The sequence below is a fragment of the Microtus oregoni genome, unplaced genomic scaffold, assembly GCF_018167655.1.
Source record: "Microtus oregoni isolate MIOR12 unplaced genomic scaffold, Mior012 000005F_ref0000423, whole genome shotgun sequence".
NCBI classification, from domain to species: domain Eukaryota; kingdom Metazoa; phylum Chordata; class Mammalia; order Rodentia; family Cricetidae; genus Microtus; species Microtus oregoni.
Window position 1 is genome coordinate 10051156 of NW_024543064.1, and position 20824 is coordinate 10071979.

General features: G+C 46.9%; 2 protein-coding genes across 3 annotated transcripts in view; one reads left to right on the forward strand and one right to left on the reverse strand.

Annotated features, from left to right (window-relative positions):
• Positions 1 to 4641: 4641 nt before the first annotated feature.
• On the reverse strand, positions 4642 to 9202 carry LOC121448500 (40S ribosomal protein S7-like). The gene is made up of 2 exons (XM_041652566.1): positions 9127 to 9202; positions 4642 to 5249 (listed from the first exon to the last, which is right to left on the reverse strand). Exons 1-2 carry the CDS (start codon positions 9200 to 9202, stop codon positions 4642 to 4644), a joined length of 684 nt encoding a protein of 227 aa, XP_041508500.1.
• An 8059-nt stretch (positions 9203 to 17261) lies between these two features.
• The window catches only part of Pdpn (podoplanin), a 34347-nt gene continuing 30784 nt past the window's right edge, over positions 17262 to 20824 (forward strand). The window contains exon 1 of one of the 2 annotated variants that reach the window (XM_041652389.1): positions 17262 to 17585. In XM_041652389.1, coding sequence (XP_041508323.1) covers positions 17519 to 17585 — 67 coding nt within the window. In that variant the 5' untranslated portion in view covers positions 17262 to 17518. The remainder of the gene's footprint in view (positions 17586 to 20824) is intronic. The other variant, XM_041652388.1, reaches the window with a different exon arrangement.

Genomic DNA, 20824 nt, shown 5'->3' on the forward strand with positions numbered 1-20824 from the left:
TGAGTCTCTATCAGCTAACTAGGAATTCAGTTTTTGTACTCTGGATGGACATAACAAAGTATGGTCCTTTAACATTTTTTAGATCTGCTGCATGTGATATTTAAATGTTTAAGTTTTCTCCAGTGAACCAAGACTGTGCCTAACAGTGAGCTTTGAAGTCTCCAAAAGGAGGATGGGGCCCCACAACGATGATTCCACGAGGACTATGGTAACACCAAGTTGAAAAACACCACCTAAAGATCGGCTTTTGGCTACAAACTGCTCAGGACAATTTCAAGGAGGCTAGCTGAGTGATCCAGCCTCACAGACTACTCTAGCCAGTGCTTGAGATAAGCCCTGCACCTTCCCATTACACAGAGACTGGACAACAAATGATACAACTACCTCTCCCAGGACTTAACAATTAACCCAATTTTTTTCAGGGTCCTCAAAGATACCATTGCCCCAAAACAGCAGTAAGTAAATTTAAGAACACTATTCCCACATTCCCAAGAGGTAGGGTGGGTGGTTTTTGGTCATTCAGTGAGTTATGGATAATTGTCATTGTTTAGGGTGGTTGATTACAAGCTGTTATCAGTAACAGTTAAAAGTTTTGTTTTGTGTTTTTTAATGATAATGGGACAGTAGCATCAATCTACTTCAGAGAAGATGATGGGCACCAAAGAAACTTCACATGGAATTTACTTTCTTTGTGGCAAAAGTTAGCCATTGGGCAAGAAAGGAGGAAAGGGAAAGCCATTGTATGAAACTATCAAGATGAAACCTAAATTGCAGTGGATGTTAGAAATACCAGGACCATGGAGTATCTGACACAGGAGAGTTGCAGACACAGTTTGGAGCTAGCCAGGGGAGAAGACCTGGAAGTACAGGGCTGTCTAAGGCCACTGGGTGTTGACTGATTCTTGGTGAATAGACCAGCAAGGCCATTGGTTCTCTTATTCCAAGCCATGTGTGTGGTAGCCTTTGCAGCTGCTGTTTCTCAGCTCTGCTGGTGTTTCTGGTCATGAGATTTGAAGTCTCCTGCCCTTCTACCAGGACCAGGTCTCCTCTTCACATCCCTGCTACTTCAAGGTGATAGGAAAGTCTTTTCTATAAACAGTTACCTATGTTACTTCAGGGTCTCCTTTGGGACCCTCCATACACTGAGCCACACTACTGCATGCAGGCCATGATGGGTGTCTCTGTAAGCAGGACACCGGCTTGGATGTTCTTGAGATTTATCTTCTTCCCTGGCCTTGGGCAGCAGCTCCCAGAATCAAGCATCCCACCTCCTCACTTTGTTCTCTTTGTCACCCCTTCCTAAAAGACAGTGCCACATACCACATGTCACATATGGATTCTCTCTAAGCAAAACCCCTATGAGACAAGCTTACCGGGTTTGGCTATTATTGTAAAAAGGACGCTTGGACATTCTCAGTATGATTTGATTATTTCAGCCTGTTTTATTGCTGAGGATTTTGGAAGCCCATTTTGAAAACCAAATACCTGGTACCAAGTCCTTTCTCTATATAACCTTATGTCCCCAAAACTAATCTTCCCAAAGGAGATACTCTGACTGACTGGGTTTGCAAAATGAGGGTCAATGAGGGAATTTTATTGTTTAGGTAATCTCATGTTTTATCATTACATGGAAGTAAACGGGTGGATACCACTGGCACCTGGTGAATTGATTCCATGGATGTCCCTAAATATCTTATAATGCCCAGGGCATGACTTCATAAAAAGGAATTACCAGGTCCCAACTATCAACAGTGCCAAGGTTCAGAAGCCGGGCTGTGGCTGAGCAGTGGGAACATCCCAGATAAGCCTTTCCAAATCCCGTCATCCGTCAGCAGTCACACAATCGATGTCTGTGGCTCCCTGCTTCTCCACTCAGCTCCTGTGGTCCCCTCCCACCTCTTCTCCAGTGGACCAACCACTCCTCCGCCTGTCCTTCCTGCTTGCTCAGGGATCATTTTGAAAAAAAAAAAAAGAGGGAATGATGGGATAATAGATTTATAATTGTGAGTTACTGCTTTTAGACAAATATATTGGTATCAATTCTTGTATATTGAAACAAAGTTAAATTATATTGACTATTGTATGCATGCATGTTTCTATGTCTGTTTAAAACATTTTTATGTATTGACATATATTGTATTGATATATATTGTATATATTTACCATATTGCAATGTACATTTCTACCTCTGATTAAGATACTTATATAATGTTTGTGTATTGATATATATTTGCCATATTGCAATGTATATTTGTACAGTGTATTTGGAGGTCATTATCCTCATTTGTTACACAGTTGTTTATTGTCTTAGTCTTTAAGTTAGATAAATATTGAGAATTATATAGATAAATAGTCATCTAAGTTTGTCATTTATAATCAGACTAATCAGGTTCTTTAGATATATAGAGATTATACTCAGTATAGATAGATAATCTTCAACCTCTTCAAAGAGCTGTAGAAAATGGCCTTTAATCTAACTCAGAGTTTCGTGATAGTGAGACACAATTGCTCCTGGCAACACCGCTCTATTCCCGAGAGAATGTTGAGCACCAAAGACACTCCACCTGGAGCCTTTCTATTTGGCAGAACTGCCCTTTGGGCAAAGAAATGCCGATACCTCAACCACTGACAGAGATACAGAGCGTGCATCAATGGATAAAACAGGACTGTCATATCCTGCCAAGACAGGGTAAGATAGTTTTGAAAAGTTCCTTGCCTTTAATAATGGTATGTCAGTTATGTTAGACCTTAGCCAAAATTGGTTGACTCAACATTGCAAACGAGACTTTGGGTGATTGCCCAGGTAGTCAGTTGTCTCTGTTAATTGTTGCACATTTTGGATATATCTCGTTTGTTGAGTAGTGTTTATTCCCTTCTCAGATCTTTGACTGAGTTGAAGATTATATAATTGTAGTTACTCTTTACATTATTTGGACTCCTTGAGATAGAATGTTTAGCAAAGCTTTTGTTCTCAATATTGTTTGTTATATTTATTATTTGTTGTTATTGTATGTAGTTGTATTTGGTTTAGTTCTGTCTTATTTAGACAAAAAGGGGAGATGTAGGGATAAGTCACACCCCTTAGGGGGCGTGTTCGCCTCGGGCTAATGTCTGCCTATAAATTTGGCGAGAGTGCTCCCGAGCTGTCTCTTCTGCTTTCCTGGTCTCCGCAGGAACGGTGGTTCTGTAAGTCTATTTCTACATTAAAAATATATATATTTTTACAATCTGTCTACATTTGTTTAGGCCGCTACACCGCTGCGTGCCTGCCCTCCCGCTGGTGAGAAGCTGTAGCCGCTTGCTCGCTTGCTCGGGTGCGGACCCTAGAGCCGGCGCCCGGCACTGCTGGGACCCGCCAGAGTTTGCTGTGGGGCGGGGGGACGCCAGGGATATTTTTTAAGAACAAGACTGCCTATCCTGAAACTCACTTTGTAGATCAGGCTGGCCTCAAACTCAAACATTCCCCTGCCTCTGCCTCCCAAGTTTGGGATTAAAGGTGTGCACCACCACATCTAGCTTGGGTTTTGTTTTGCCTAGAAACCTTTCAAGCAATTTCTAAATGTTACATATCCTCTGCGCACACTTTAAAATCCTTAGAGATGCTTTTGGGCCGTGCAACAAAATGACAAACACAAAGAGAAGATCCTGATCTATGTTCTCTAGATCCTTCAGGAAACATGGAGTTATTCCTTTGGCCACAGATGTGTGAGAGGAGAGGAGTCACATTATAGACAGCAGGGGAATTCACGCTGCTCAAAAAGGAACGCCCGTAAGCGTCACCAGGGCAAACTTGGAGCAGTCTATAGTGTCCACTCAGCACGCTGACGGCGTTGTAAACAAGCACAAACAAAATTCTTGCCAGGAGAATTAATGTGCAGATGGAGCCTGTTAAGGCCTCCAAGAGCCGAGACAGCCTCCATAAACGGAAGGAGAATGATCTGAGAAAAGTGAAGCCAAGGAGAAGGCACCCGAGTTCAGCTGAAGCGCCGGCCTGCTTCTCACAGAGAGGTAGCCTTTGTGACAAGGGAAGAACCCCCGAGCAGCTGGAGCCGTCCTGCGAATTCACGGCTCAGTGCACAAAAACAACCCTTCAGATCTGCAGAACCACAGACTCTGGCGAAGGCAGACACCTGGAATTTCAGTACCGCCTCAGTTAGTAGAGGCAGGAGGAGGGTCGGAAGCTCAAGGTCATCCTCTGCTAGGAGTTAGACTCTGTCTCAAAGATGGACAGGTAGATGAACAGACAGACAGTGAATCGTTCATCACAAGCTTAGTAGCTGCAAAGATGGAGCTCCCAGCCCGGGCATATATCTCAGGTTAGTCAGCTCCAAGTCCTCCTATACAGCAGCAATCCATCACTGGTGTCTGCCGCTGCCTGCTTAGCACAACAAAAGATATGGATATGTCTGTGTGTGTATGTATATGTGTATGCATATAAATGCGGACACTCTAAAATAATCTCTTTCAGATTGCCCTGTGACTCCACATGTGTGCCACGGCACATGAATACAGATAGCAAACAAATAAAGTAATTTTAAAATTTAAAAAACACAGAACTCCTTAAAGGTAGTCCCCAAAGTTAGCAATACATATTAACTGTTATTCTGCTTAGAACATTTTTTTTTACGAATGACACTTTATTCAGTCATTTTCAAAATTAACATCCTTGCCCGTGAGCTTCTTATACACACCAGAAAACGTTTCCACCTTGTGCTCCACATTGTTCTGCTGTGCTTTGTCTAAATGAACCTTTATGAGCCGGCTGCCGTCCAGTTTCACACGGATCCTCTTGCCCACAATCTCCCTCAGGAAGACCAAGTCCTCAAGGATGGCATCGTGCACTGCGGTGAGCGTGCGGCTTCTGGGGCGCTTCTGCTTATTTTTCGTACGGCTTTTCCGAGTTGGCTTGGGCAGAATCCTCCTCTGAGCAATGAAGACTACGTGTTTCCCGCTGAACTTTTTCTCCAATTCACGAACCAGCCGGACTTGGATTTTTTGGAAGGATTTCAGCTGAGGAACTGGTACAAAAATTATGATGGCTTTCGGGCCACCGCCAACTTCAATTTCCTTGGCCGCAGTGATGTTGAGCTCCCGCAGCTGCGCCTTGAGATCCGAGTTCATCTCCAGCTCGAGCAGCGCCTGAGAGATGCCGGACTCGAACTCGTCCGGCTTCTCGCCATTGGGCTTGACGATCTTGGCGCTCGAGCTGAATAATGACTTGCCCTTACGGAGTGCCGGCTTGGAAAGAGCTGCTTAGAACATTTTAAGCAGATGCACCCAACATGGGAAAATCTTTCCTAAGACCCATGCACGTAAACTGGTTTGATATCACCACCCACTTTATACTTTGTTATCCATTTAACCATAGATTTTGTCCAGTGAATCAGTAGGAAACTTCTCTTCCTAACACTCTGCTGGCAAAGCCGTCTTCCTTATCAAGCGAGTCATCAGATCAGACTGTCTTCTTGTCAGTCTGCCTTCGTTTCCTGTCTGACGTGACATGTTGTCACACCTGTCTTGAGACAGCTGACAAGATAGATGGGTTAGGCGGAGCAGCGCTGTGTGCTTGTTCTAGTGTAGAGCCAGGCTGTTCTGCCTGTTGTGTGATGTTTTACACTTTGGACTCTTTTGGGGAGCCCACTGCCCAGCTCCCAAGTAAATGACACACAGAGACGTATTCTTAGTAATGAATGCCCGGCTTTAGCATGGCTTGTTTCTTGCCAGCTTTTCTTATCTTAAATTATCCCAAGTTCCTTTTGCCTCTGGGCTTTTATCTTTCTTTCTTCTGTATGTCTTACTTTCCTTCTTACTCCGTGGCTGGCTGGGTGACTGGGTGACTGACCCCTGATATTCTCCTGTCCTTGTTCTCTTGCTCCTCATTCTCCCTTCTCTCAGGGTTCTCCTCCTATTTATCCTCTCTTCCTGCCAGCCCCACCTATCCTTGCTCCTGCATCGTTATTGGCCAGTCATCTTTTTTTTTTTTTTTTTTTTTTTGGTTTTTCGAGTCAGGGTTTCTCTGTGGTTTTGGAGCCTGTCCTGGAACTAGCTCTTGTAGACCAGGCTGGTCTCGAACTCACAGAGATCCGCCTGCCTCTGCCTCCCGAGTGCTGGGATTAAAGGCGTGCGCCACCACCGCCCGGCTGCCAGTCATCTTTTTATTAAGACTCCCAGGTGTTTTAGACAGACACAGTAACACAGCTTCACAGAGTTAAACAAATACAGCATAAACCAAAGTTACACACCTGAAAATAATATTCCCCCAAATTCACTCTTTCCTTGCCTCTTGTCATCCTTTCTGCTTTGGCCACCAAGGCACTAGTGACAGTCATCAGATTCCAGAGCCAAGACACAGAAGAGGTGAAGACACGTAATGGAAATTATAGACACTCTTGCCATTTGCACTGAAAATAGCACAACCGCCGGGTGGTGGTGGTGCACACCTTTAATTCCAGCACTTGAGAGGCAGAGGCCAGCAGGATCTCTGTGAGTTCAAGGCCAGCCTGGTCTACAAGAGCTAGTTCCAGGACAGGCTCCAAAGCTACAGAGAGACCCTATAAGTGCAGTGGGATGGGGAGGAGGAACACAACCACCAGGCCGCAGTGGTACACACCTTTAATCCCAGCACTTGGGAGGCAAAGGCAGGCAGATCTCTGTGATTTCAAGACCAGTCTGGTCTATAAAGTGAGTTCCAGGACAGCCAGGACTGTTTCACAGAGAAACCCTGTCTCAAGAAACAAAATAAAAACCTACAAAAAACAAAACAAATAAAAAGAATAATACAACCTTGGTAAAAATTCCCTGTTTTAAAGCTGAATTTCACACTTAGCAGAGACATCAACTTGCCAAGAAAGACACAACCCACCCCACCCCACTCCCTAAGCCTATAGAGGCTGTCCAAACGCTGTGTTCCATTGCTAACAATGGGCAATTCCTCAGCCCAGGTAAGCTTTAGGGAAATGGAGTTTAGTCAAGGGCTGTATCTAGTGATGACTTTCTTAATGTCAGAATTCCAAGGTGGTACATGATCTGCAAAAAGACAGGGGAATCCAGGGTGTGCTGGTGTGCACATGTGTGTTCAGATAACTGTGTATGTGACTGTGTGCGTGTGTGGTATGTGAGTCTGTGTGTGTGCATGCACACCTGTGTGCTATGTGTGTGATAGGTGTGCATGCCTGTGTATGTGCACACCTATGTGGTAAGTATGTGTGTGTGGAGTATGTGTGCAGCCCTGTGTGTGGTCGCATATGTGGTGTGTGTGCACATCTGTGTGGTATGTGTGTACATGTAGTACCTGCATGTGTGAACACACCTGTGTTGTGAGTGTGTATGTGGTGCCTGTGTGTGTGTGTGGTGTGTGTCTTTCTCTCTGTGTGTGCACACCTGTGTTGTGTTTGCATTGAGTATGTGTTGTGTCTATCTTTCTCTGTGTATACCTGTATGATGAATGTGTGTGTGTCTCTTTCTCTGTGCACACCTGTGTTGTGAATGTGTGTATTATGTGTCTGTCTCTCTGTCTCTGTGTACACCTGTGTGGCGTGTGTGAATGATGTGCATGTCTGTAGCACGTATGTCTTTGTGTGTATGTTTATGTGTGTTGTATGTGTGATGTCTGTATATGTGCCTGCACATGTGTGTGTGTGTGTATTCGTGTGTGTGTGTGTTCTAGGCTGTCTTTGTTCTAAAATCGCTCCAGGACTCCATCAAGAGGCCCCGCCCTGACAAGCACATCTGAACTGCCTTCCAAAGGTCCCACCTCTAAATGATACAATTCAACGGTTAATCCTCTCCACACCTCACAGAGGAGATTAATTTTCAACGCAGGAATCCTTTGGGAACAATTTCCAAACCACAGCACACAACAATCTCTCCGATTGTACTTTTGGTGCCCCGAGTGGGATCTGCATGCCCGGAGCAACACTGTCCTAGGATCAAGCATATCTGAGGGCTTTGTGTTTCTATAGCAAAGCCCAGAGGTAAAAAAAGCAGAGAACGGGGAAGTAGATACACGTTCGAAAAGAGAGCCGGTTAGCTGAGACTCTGAAATGGATGCCCTTGACTCTCCCTTCCTGTGAGTCCCTTTAGAGGGTCAGTGCTCCTCTAGGGATTCGGTACCCCTCAGAACAAAGCTGATATCCTCCATTGATGCATTTCTTCAACATATTATTTTCTATTATTTCTGTTATTTTTTATATTATCAATTTTACTTATATTTTCTGTTTCCAACCCCACCATCCGTCTCTTTGAAACACAAGAGGTTCAGAAATGGGAACCTGAAAATCTGGCCTCCGGCACGTCCTGGGAGCCCAGTACACTGCTGCATATACTTCTTATTTATGTAGCACATGCTGACCTTATCCTAGAAATGACTAGATGACCACACTCCCTGCACCGGGAAGGAAAACAGAAAAATCACTTGAATAACATGTCCCAGAAGCCCCCTGGTGCTTTGTGACCATCTCCAGAAAGTACACTGGGGCCGTGCAGAGCAAGAAGAGGCCTGGCTCACTTTAGGGCCTTCAGGCAGCTGGGTAGCAAGGACCCTGCTCACACAAAGCCCTTTTCTCCCAGCTTTATTAACTTCTAAGCCTTTTCCTGTTTGTCTGTCATGGCCAAACCCACCTCTTGGCAGACAGTGAGTCTGAGTATTTGAATTAGATTCCTGAGCAGTGATTAAAACAGACTCCGGCCCTTAACAAAGAGGTTCTAATACAGCACCAGCAGGGTCCGGGCTATACTGTAGGGCCTTCACTCCAGCCTGTGGGCCTATGACCTGATCTCTGGGCAAGACGTTGGGTGCACCAGGGAGAACAGACCCTCCAGGGTGGGATGCAGTCTGTGATACTGGGACTCAGCTGTCCTTGTGACAACCAGCTGCTGGCAGAAGCAAGCCTTCAGTACGCAGTTGCTCCTTCAAGGAGGACAGCCATCCTTGGGGACACAGAGCTGTTGCCACGCTCATTCTCACAAGTCCACTTTCCACCCAGAGAAACAAAGAGGGCACAGGGCTAGGGCTGATGTCCACAAAGCTTCCACCTTTCCAGGAAGCCATGAAGGAAATGGTAGCCCCGGCTGCTGTCCTGCGTGTCCCACTTGCCTTCCTAACCTCACAAACACACATGTGTTTACATGTAAACGCCTGAGTCTTCACAGCAAAGACCCGGGAACACACTGACAGGAGTCTTCCATTTTTTGAGTTCTGCATCGTGACAAACGCCTACCTCCCCAGGGCTTGTCTGTCCTTTCAAACTGGGCTTTGGCTTTGCCTGGCTGTAAACAGCATCATCCCAGCCCAGGAAGGCTGAGGCAAGTAAACCCAAAGTTCCAGACTAAGATGAGATTTTGTCTCAAAGCAAAAACCACAAACTCAATATTCACCATAACAAAGTAAACCCAGCCAGACTCCGATTCCAAACTAGCACAGCGACACTTTTTGTCCAAATCATCAGAGACCTTTGAATTCAATGGGGATTCAGACAAGTTCTCCTTTCAGTTGGGGGAAGGTAGTGTGTAAACCAAGAGTTGCTATGACAACAACCTTCAACAGCTGAGGGACTCTTTGCAATTTGGGGGGCCAGTGAGAAGTCAGCCCAGGGCCTAGAGTCTCTAAGATGGGGGTCACTCCCCTTTCTTCAAAGGCTCTGTTCATCTCGCTGACCAGAGCAGCCTGTGTGAAGCCCGTGCAATGTGTCCCGCCTCGAGGATCAAGGGCTTCCTCAGAGCACAGACAGCACAGAGGCCTGTTGATCTGGATTTGAATAATTTCCTCATCATTCCAAGAAGATAGCAAACTCTTTAAATAGATCATAGAAAGACTCCACACAATATTTCTTGTCTTATGACAGCCACGGGGACCCACCTCAATCACCAAAGACTGTTCTCGAAGACTCTGTCACAGGGCGGGAGAAGTAACGGAGTTGGTAGAGGGCTTGTCTAGCAAGCAGGAGGCCCTGCATTTAGTCCCCAGTTCCAGATAAAATGGGGTGTGGTATGGAGTGCTAGTGTTTCCAGAACATGGAAGATGAATAAGGGGCGATCATGAATTCAAGGTTAACCTTGTCCAAATTTGTGAGTTCAAGACTACCCTGGATTACCTGGAACACTGCCTTTCCAAAAGAAAACACACCCTCAAAGCAAATGACTCCTGTGTGTGGATAAAATGATCAACCATGCCTTCCCCACCCATGGGCCCTGCCCCTCGGGAACTGTAAGCCCTTTTCTCTAAACTGCTTCAGGCTATGGTATTTTATCGCAGCCACAGCAGTTAATACAGGCTGTTGGGATGGGCTGATGAATCAGAGGTTTTAGGGTTCTAACTTTTCCTTCTCGAGCAGCTGCAGGAACACCAACCTTCACAAGAATCCATCTTACTCTAGAAAGAAAAGCAAGTCTCATGTCTAAAACAAAAACTTGCTTTTCTTTCTATAGCCTAGACTGGCCTTGAACTTGCTACATAGCCAATGATGACCTTGAACTTCTGATTCTCCTGCCTTCACCTCCCAAACGCTGGCTGGATTTACCGGTGTACACTGTAAACCAGCTTCTTAGGTGCTGGGAATCCAATCTGGGGCTTTGTGTTTTCTAGACAGGCACTCTGCCAACCGAGCTGCAGTCTCAGGAACAAGGTCAAGTTGTTATCCCTGGCATCTTACCCAGCTAACGTTTTACCTAACATCTTACCTAGCATTCCTGGGATGGAAACAAAGGCACCGCGAGTAGGACTGTGTAGTTTAATGACTGAGCACTACCATACCACAGCTGGAAAAACAAAAAAGGAACTTTAGTCCAGGGTGCCAATGGGAAGGGCACACTGTTAGGGGCAGAGGTCCACCCAAGTAGGGTGTTCTAAATTCTAAAGCCTTGACTAAAGGCTCAGAGGTGGCACTCAATAGGTGATGTGTAAGAAAGATACCAGGGCACTCCTGTGCCCCGCAGCCAGGAGCCTCATCTACATCTAGTCACCAGGAAACATCCCAGACTCCTGCAGAGGGGCGTCCTACAAACATAAGCTAAGGCCTGCCTGTCAGAGCATCCCACAAACACTTAGTCTGCCGTCTTCATCAAGTGCCAAGTTCATGAAAGACAAGGAAAGACTCAGTGTTCTGGAGTCTTCGGAAGACAGGACAGCAGTTATGGACCAGGGGCAAAACAAAAGCATTTTTTAAGTTGTTTAGAGATGGGGTCTTGTTACCCTGAGCAGGCTGATCTCAAATTCTTTGGCTCTAGTGGTCTTCCTACCTCAGCCTCGTGATCCAGCTCGGACTTCGGGTGACCACCACCGTGCCCGGCATGCTGAGGCTCGAACCCAGGATTTTCTCCATGCCAGACAAGTCCTCACTCCCCAATCAAGAGCAGTGTTTTAATATTAAATTTCTTAATTTGATAATCCTGCTGTGGCTATGAAGGAGGTCTCTGATTTTAGGAAATTTGCACTCAAGAATTGAGGACTAGAGGGTGTAATGTCTCTCTGACTCTCCCTGTGACTCAGAAATATACCAGTCCCGTCTACACGTCAGAGCAGACTGCTGAGTCACGAGCGTGTAATAAGGCAGAACAGAAGCAGGTTGCTTAATACAGAGGAAGGGTATATTGGAGTTCTGGATTATCCCTTCAAACTCTTCTTTTTTTTTTGTGGGGATTCTTTTGGTTTATTTGTAGGGGTTGATTTTTAGAGACAGGGTTTCTTTGTTATGCTCAGATCCATGAAGTCCCCCCCCCCCCATCAACAAAGAGATTGAGTCCTATATGTAAAAGCAAAGAGCCTCTATTTTATACAAGTTTGCAAACTCACTCTCCCCACAAGTCCAGCGTATTGGAATAATCAAAGAGCCCCGAGGTCAGTTAGAGTTGGGTTTTTATAGTAGTAAAGGTGGGGGTGAGGGATTTCTAAGGTTCAGGATGCCTGATTGGCTGACATTTGTCTAGGGGTGTCCTGGTGAACATGTGCAGGTGATCCTATCTACAATGGTTGGAATGTTAGGCATTTCCTTTAGATGGTGCTTGGGTAATCTAAATTTATGGTCCTTCCCGCAACCAGGTACTGCTTCAGGGTAAACTACTGAGACTCAGGCCTCCATTAAACTTATCAATGTCTGAGTCCTACTCTGGCAGGTGATAATGATTGGAAGTAAAGAACTTCCTTTGGTGGTCTGTTTCTATTTAGCTTATCATGGCTGACTCCTACACCTGGCTGTTCTAGAACTCACTATATAGACCAGGCTGGCCTCAGATTCAGAGATCCTCCTGCCTCTGCCTTCCTAATGGTGACTAAAGGCATGAGCCACCATGACTAGGCTCAAACTCCCTCTCCCCCCACTTCCTTCCTCTCCTCTTTGAGACAGGGCTTCCTCCAATTTACTATGTAGCTGAGAATGACCTCGAGCTTCTGATCCTCCTGCCTCCCTCCACTTTACAAACACTAGGATCACACTGCAGGTATGAGGGTACCACACACACCCAGTTTATGTAGCAATGGTGTTAAAAACCAGGGCTTTGTATAAGTTAAGCAAGCACCTCTCCCTTCAGGCGACAACTTCCCCTTCCCTTTCCCTCTCCTCTCCTTTTCTCCCCTTCCTTCTCCTTCCCCTCTCCTCTCTTCCCCTCCCCTCTCCTCTCCTATCTCTTCTCTGCTCTCCTCTCCTCTTCATTTTAGTGCTGAGTACTGAATCCAGGCTTTTACATATCCTAGGCAAGCCAAAACTTTGAAATTATGAAAGAAAATAAAAGCTGAGAGGCTGAACATGTAGCTCACCGGAAGAGCCCCAAGTTCAGTCCCTGACACCAAATAAATGAATGAATTAGTTAAGAGATAAATAAATAATAAATAAAACAAAGGCAAAGAAACCTGAAAAGAGTCTTGTATCAAAATTATCAGCATATATGTATAACAATACACTGATAAAATTCTTTACAACTTTTAATGGTCAGTTTTATCAAATCAGGTCAAAAAACATTCTTCCAATTACAGCCACTATTCACCATATTGTTTTTATTTCTTAAATTTCTTATTATGTATAGTGTGGGAGCCCAAAGAAGTGGATCTATCCCCCCTTGACTAAAGGTCAGAAAGCTCAGACCTATTCTTGCTCCTTCAAGGTTATAACAGGAGGTTTGACCTAAGATGTAGCTACTAACAGAATGTTTTGACCTAGGATGTGGTTACTTGATGCTTTGGTTACTTAGAAGGTAATTGCTTTAGTTGTTCCTTGTACCGTGGTAAAGAAGACTCTTGCCTTCCCCCACTCTTTGGATTGGGGTGTATAAAGCCTATGAGAAATAAACGCCAGGTGAATCTCGGGATTTACTGGCTGCCCTCCCAACTCTAGCAATGTCTCTAGTCTCTTAATCCTCATGCTTCCCTCCAAGCACAGACCTGGCAGGACTGATGTTGTTGCCTGGATGTGGGATATGACAAATGGCCCTCAACGTGGGTCATATGGCAGTATATTGCCAGCGGGTACGTCTGTGCCCTACATGTGTGCAGTGTCTGCAGACATCAGAAGAGGGCAAGCTGGGTGGTGGGGGTGCACGCCATTAACCCTAGCACTCAAGAGGCAGAGGCAGGAGGCTCTGAGTTTGAGGCCAGCCTGGTCTACTAAGTGAGTTCTAGGACAACCAAGGCGACACAGAGAAACCCTGTTACCTGTCTCAAAAAAAAAGGAGGAGAAGGAGGAGGAGAAGGAGGAGGAGGAGGAGGAGGAGGAGGAGGAGGAGGAGGAGAAAGAGAAGGAGGAGAAGGAGAAGGAGGAGAAGGAGAAGGAGAAGGAGAAGGAGGAGGAGAAGAAGAAGAAGAAGAAGAAGAAGAAGAAGAAGAAGAAGAAGAAGAAGAAGAAGAAGTCAGATCTTCCTTGGATCCTCCATCGGATGCTCCTCCTTTGGATACTGGGAACTGAACCTGGGTCCTCCAGAAAAGCAGCAAACGCTCTTCCCTGATGAGCTCCAGTTCCACCGTATTTCTTTTTCTGAAATGCTTAACATGTTCAACATCTTGTTCAATCAGTCCCCTAGATTCATGAGTTCAACTAATCACAGATTAATATTTAGAGAGCTGGACAGAGTGGCACACCCCTTTAATCCCTTGGTAAAGGAAACAGGAGTAGGAAACCTCCATGATTTCAGGGCCAGACTGGTCTACTTAGGAAGTTCCAGGCTAGACAGAGCTCTAGTGAGATTGTCTCAATACCTAGGAGTGGGCATTGAACATACACGGGTATTTTCCTCTTCCCCTTTGCCTCTAAACAATACAGCACAGTAGCTATTCATTAACACATAGTATTGGTGTCACATTAGTTATTATGAGTGAAGAAGAAAGAGACTGGGAACTCAATGGGCCCTGGTAGAAACAGCCACCACCAGGCTCAGATCCTAGCTGTATGCAGAGTTCTCGGCAGCGGGAATCAGAATCTCTGCTCGCTAGCATGCAGATTCTGGGGCTCATGTGGCTCCCTGGCTCCTTCCAGAAAACCGAGGTGTGGTGAGTTCACAGCCTCACGTTATTCCTGGTCCAGCTCGAGCCCTAAGAAATGGCCTATTCAGGAGTCACAGAGATGCTTCGTGTCTTGGGGGAGTCAGCTGGAGGAGTTTCAGCCCCAGAACGCTGTGTCTTCCCAGGCACCCTGCAAAAGTTCAGTCAACTGCTCTCCAGACTGGGCAGAGGCCTCAAAGAATGCTTCCAGTGCCAGACCCAACACCAGCCTTCAGCATCTCCCAGGACAAAAGGTCCCATCCCATTTGTGCCATCTTAGCTCCGTCTATTGCATTCAAGACCCAGGATTAAGAATAGGCTTCAGCCCTGATCAGCCACAGAAAAACTGGTCTTCCCTCCCCATTCATTTTCTGTAGGACTCCACACGGTTTGTGGTATGTTGTAAAGAGTGGTTCTCAAAGTGGGACCCCTGGTCTCCTTCTTTTAATGAATGAGGACTTTGGAGTGACCCCAGTGACCCTCGTGTTAGGCAGCCCTCCAGGTGAATCAGCGCTGTGATCCTAGAGGAAGGTTGACTGGAAGAACAGATGAGATTGCAAGGTAAGATTTACAAATGGTGGGGCTGTGGGCGTTATCTCAAGGTGCCTGTCTCTACCTCTTTGTTTCTTTAGTCTCCACACAAGCTGAGTCATTGTCTTCACACAAGCTGTGTCCTAAGGGGGAAAGATCCCTGTGGTGCCAAGTTGGATTTATGGCTCTGTATCTCTCTTGGGCATCTTTCTGCCCAGGGCTAAGGTATCTCTACCCTGCTGTTTGCCTTGTTGTGCAATGTAACCCCCTCCCCCACCCTGTCCTTCAGTGACCCTTCTAGGGGCCAGTCACACACCTGATTACTCAGAAGGCCAACATGAAGACCTATTTCAGACCCTTCCAGTTCTCTCCCCGTCCCCGGACCCCCAACAGGATTCTGTTCCCACTTTTGTCCCCTCCTCCATCCTCTACAAGAAGATAGGAGACCGCCTTCTACAACCTAGACACATCCCTAGGACACAGGGAGAGAGGAGCATGGGGTAGATTTCCTGGATCTTTCATCTACTCCTAGAACTCACTCTGTAGACCAGGCTGTCCTCAAACTCACAGAGTTCTACCTGCCTCTGCCTCGTACTGGGACTAAAGGTGTGTGCCCCCACCATCTGAGCTGTTAAAATAATCTTGGTTCAGGAAATAAAAGGGCTTCCCTGGCAGCCTTAGGGATTTGGGCTTAGAACATACATGTGAAGGTAGGAGTGAGCCAACTCCACAGAGCTGTCCTCTGATCTCACACACACTTACATGTCATGGGTCACTACACACATCATATACACACATGTGCATACACATGCACACACATACACACACGTACACTAAATAATTTTAAATGTCTTACTCTTGAAGTTCTTAAGATGAAGTCTATGCCAGGCAGTGGTGGCACACGCCTTTAATCCCAGCACTCAGGAGGCAGAGGTAGGCGGATCTCTGTAAGTTCGAGGCCAGCCTGGTCTATGAGAGCTAGTGCCAGGATAAACTATAAAGCTACACAGAGAAACCCTGTCTCAAAAAAAAAAAAAGTCTATTTAGAACCGGGTCACAGACCAAAGGATGGAAATAGCCCATTTTCACCCTCATTGAAACACTTGGAGGACCTTCATCCTTAAGTTCTGTTTTTAATTTAATTTTATTTTTATATCCTCTCTCTCTCTCTCTCTCTCTCTCTCTCTCTCTCTCTGTGTGTGTGTGTGGTGTGTGTGTGTGTGTGTGTGTGTGAACTGTCTGGTCAGAAGCATCTTTTGGGGGTCATTTCTTTCCATTCATTATTATGGGTCACCAGGTTTGGGGGCTGAGCCTTCACAGGGCCCATCTTCAGATGCTTTTGTTGAGTGGAATTTATGGCATCTGGGCGCGGAGTCAAGACCACGTCCCCAACCCTGTTCTTAAATTCCAGTAGGTTAGAAGGGGGATAAAGAAGAAGAGCTCTCTTGCTGATACCCACTCCCTGAGACCAAGGAGAGATTGTTTAAACCAAGAAAGGAAGATTACTGGTTAAATCCTGGGATTAAAATGGATAAACTGGAACCCTTAGTTCCAGGTGAGTGGCCACCCATTAGATGACACAGCTGCTCACGTCTCCAGGGGAAGCCACAATGTCCCCAGTATCAGGAGGGGTCACGTGCTCTGCCTTTCAAAACTGTGTAAGTCACTAGGGCCAAGCACCCTATCAGGCCAAGCGCCCCAGCCAGACCAGTACCCCTCCTAGACAGGTACCCACAAAGCCAAGTATCACACTGGAAGCCAGTTTTGGGGGACAGGCACCCCACCAGCCACACATCCATGTGCCTTGGATGAGGGCTCAGTTAATTAGCACGAGCTGCCTCTGACTCACCCAAACTACTGCCGTTTTTTTTTTTTTTCCCTAACCCTCACATTCAGTATTTATAAAAAAAAATTAAAAATCCAATGTGTGATTCTAAAACCAAGGGATGGGCCACACCGGCTACTGTGCGAGTCTCCCTTTAGCCGAGTAAAAAGGAAAACGTTGGTTTTGTGCTTTCCCCTTTAAAACAGAATAATAAGTACAGTAGAAAAATACATGAAAAATTATAAATCAGAACTGTTTACTGCCTGTGTCCTCTCTTTCTCCGGTGGTGGAACAGTCAAAAGCTTTTTTTTTTTTTTTTTTCTTTTTTGGTCTGGACTGAGCCCCAGTGGCTGAGAGGCCCTGTAACTTTAAACCTGGCCTGAGGTCATCTTGTGATGCTGGCCAAACAGAGTCCGGGGGCGGTCCTAGATCTCTGGGCTGGGACCACCTGACGCCCACCCGCTCCCGCCCCGGGTTGAAGACATAAATGCTGTCTGCGCCGAGAAGTTGCCCGCTGCCAAGTTTGCTGTTCCTGCTGCTGCCGCGAGCCAAGGAAGCCCGGGCACTCTCCGGGACTTTTGCTCACCGCCTTCCAGTCTCCTGCAGAGTTCTTCCCGGCTGGGCCTGTAGTTGCGAAGCTTTTTTTCCGTCTTTTCACAACCACAAAAACCGCTAGCTGCTGAGGCTCCAAAGAGATCAAGATGTGGACGGCGCCAATGTTGTTTTGGGTTTTGGGGAGCGCGTGGTGCTGGCACTTTGCGCAGGGAGGTAAGTGTCCCGGCCTGAGTGCCTGAGTGGCTACCAACACTTGCTGGGGGTGGGGGGCGGATGAAGGGAGGCGGGGGTTGCCTGGGATCAGAGAGTGCCCGGGAGAAAGCTGGGGCAACTTAGTTGGGGCCAAGTCCCCAGGAACAGTCAGTGGGTGCGGAAGTAGTCCGGATCCACAGGTGGTAGGGGTGCGGAATGTCTCCCGCCTCCCGGGGGCGCGGGGTGGGGGAGGACTAATGTCGTGGAGCGGGAGGGTGATGCCAAGGGAGACTGTACTGGTCCAAAGAGCGGGGTATTAGAGGAATAGTTAATGTCTCTGGAAGAGAGGAATAGGCGGAAGGACAGGTTGGAACCAGGGGTCCCATCCTTGGGGACGGACCTGATGGATGGTAGCCCGGGTGGGAGGCGAAACAACTCGGAGTAGAGGAGGGGAACCGAAGGCCGCTGTCTTTCGAGCAGCCTTGTCTCTGCCTCCTTCCTCTGTTGACTCCAGCGCTGGGAATGGATGGAACCCAGGGCGTCCAGCATCTAAAGCTGTACCTCCTAACCTGGAGCATCGCCGTGAGCATTGAGGAGTAAGTGTGGTTGAGGCCAAGGACTCAGTGGCGTTTGTAAAAGACCAAAGGAGCTTAAATGCGCTCAGTTGGCAAAGTCCTTGCCTTGCAGGCCTGATGCTCTGGGTTCCATCCCCAGCAAGGTGCAAAAACCAGCGTAGCGATGTTCACCTGTTGATCTCAGCGTTGGGGAAACAGGCGTTTTCAGGGTCATCCTGGGGGCTACGCAGCGAGTTTGAAAGCAGCCTGGGCTTCAGGAGAGAACTTACCCTGCTTTATTTCTTGCCTTGCGTTACTAGTTGTGTCTGTTTCCCTGGGGATTCTAAGCTCTAACTTTGATCCCAAACATCACCTGCTCCTCAGCGAGCTAGAGATGGAGCCCTGTCCTTCCCGGGAGGGAAGGAAGTGGTCTGTGTGAGCCGGGTGAGCCTAGCCTCGGCTTCTGTAATTCTCCACAGACAACACCTACCTAGTCTTGGGGAAATTATACAGCAGGCTGCTTCAAAGAGGCGAAGCTGCTCTTTATGGCACTCCGGGCTATTCCTGGCAGGCCTATCTTTGAAACTTCTCCTTGCGCTAGGATGATATATACAGTTCTGTATTTCAGTTCTATTTCTGGTCTGGCGAGACAATGTGTGTAAATGACATGGCGTTTCACTCGCCCCAACCACATCCGAGGAAAGCCAGAGACTGGCTAGCATCCTCTTAGGCAAGGGTAGGCTGCCACTCTCGGAAGCCAGTTCCCAAGGTGCTCCTAAAATGTAGCTGCTGTTCGGTCTTGTCTAGAGTCTTCGTTGTGGCTATATTAGAAACTGTACAACTGAAGAAAGAGGCCTGGAAAAGAAAGGGGTGGCCATGTGGCCAGTGCTATGCAGGCTGTTCTGCTGCAAGATTGAAGCCTATAGGGGTTTTGTCTGGGAATAATGAATATGGATGAGCAACACCATTGAGCTGAGGTATTATTGGGGAGCCAGACTGGAGGTGATTGTGGTGTGCTAACTCAATTGTGGTCATGTGCCATGATTTAGTATTAGAATCCAACCCCCTTTGCCATCTCTAAAGTCTTCGTGGATTCTAAAGAGGACTGTTGTCCACACATCTGGCATCTTCCTCCATTGCCAGGCCCCACCCTCGCTCTGAACATTCATCCAAAGCCTGTACCCAAGGGCCTGTCCGTTAGGCAATTAATTGTTGTAAGATTCTGAAAGTCGCTGCTTGCTGCTAAGCCATGTGTGCTCTTCCGGGACCAGTCCAAACAGGATTAATCATGTGGCAAAGAAATCATCCTGTGATTTCCCTGAAGTTCTTGCCAGTTTGGGGGAGGTGGGGAGCTGGAATCCTCGTGGGTTGCTGAGGGTTTTTGGTGCAGAGACGTTGAAGAAAGCTCCTTCTCTTAAAGATTCTGTGAGGGAAGCTTGGGCTATGGTTCCAAACTGAGTTCAGAAAGAAAAAGCACATTTGAAGCTCCGTGTTCGGCCCCAGAAGGCTGAGTGTCCCCGTAACCAACAGTACCCAACTCAGTTCCCCACTTACTGACTCAGTGCTGGCACAGACAGAGACCCAAATCTGGGCATGAGTGAGGGTGGCCCTGCCTAGTGGGCAGGGTACCACTTCGTTGCGTTCCCATCCCCCACCACATTCTAGGAATGTCACCAGACTACCTCGTTTAATCCCCGACAACTCCTGTAAATTATACACTATTATCTCAGAAGCTGCCAGAACAAAGATTCAAAAGCAAAGTCAAACTCCTCACTACTCCTGAACTAAAAAAAGAATTAAAAAAAAAAGAGACAGTTGAACTTGACACCAAGGGTGGACTTCACTTTCAGTCCCTTAAACATGAATACAAACTTTCCTAGACTTCTTTCAGTTATGTGCTCCCCACACTGTAATCGGTGCATCAAAATAGATTGCCTTAATCCATCCTGCTCACAGGTGCTAAATACCTCCCAAGAGGGTGCGGCAGGTTGCTGGGTGCAGGAAAGCCGAACGTGTGCTCCGCCGTCCTCGCCAACCAAGAATGAACCTGTGCTCCAGATTGCACTGGCTTATCTGAATTTTTGTCATAGTTCTGGCTTTTGAGAACAGGCATTCCAGGTTACTACTTGTGGAAGTATTTCGGGGGAGGCTCCGAAGGGAGCCAACTCAATGCCAGTCTTTCCTGGAACCCCACAGAGGATCCCCAGCCCAACCTCCCAGCGCTCAGGGAAACCCTGCTTATCCTGAAACCTCTCACTCAGGAAAGAAACCGATGTGGTTTTGTTAGAGGAGGGTCCATGACTGGAGAGGTTGAGACACTCTCAAAGCTGATGAGGTTGCTCACAGAATTCTCGCGGGGTACACAACAGATTAAGCTCCCTTTGTCTGCAATTCTGAGTACTTTGTCAATAGATGTCTTGAAATGTGTATGTGTGTGTGTGTGTGTGTAGGCCAAATCTTCCTCAATGACTCCGCACCCTATTTTAGAGACACTGTCTCATTGAACCTGGGGTTCTCCCATTGCTAGACTGAACAATGGCCCTCGGGAATCTGGGTGCCTCTACCTCCTCAGTGTTGTGGTAACAGATGCACCCTGCTTTTTGTGTGAGTCTGGGGGTTGGAACTCAGATCCTCATGTTCACGTGGGGAATACTTACTAAATGAGCCATCTCTCCATCCCCTGGAAAGTTCTGGGAAAGGAAAGTG

What these genes read in the sequence shown, in the direction of transcription:
- LOC121448500 (XM_041652566.1), bottom strand. Translation starts at nt 9,202, where the DNA reads ATGCAGAACTCAAAAAATGGAAGACTCCTGTCAGTGTGTTCCCGGGTC. An exon ending in GAAGACTCAGGCGTTTACAT is followed by an intron (nt 5,250 to 9,126) that starts GTAAACACATGT and finishes TGTTCTAAGCAG; the next exon opens with CTCTTTCCAAGCCGGCACTC.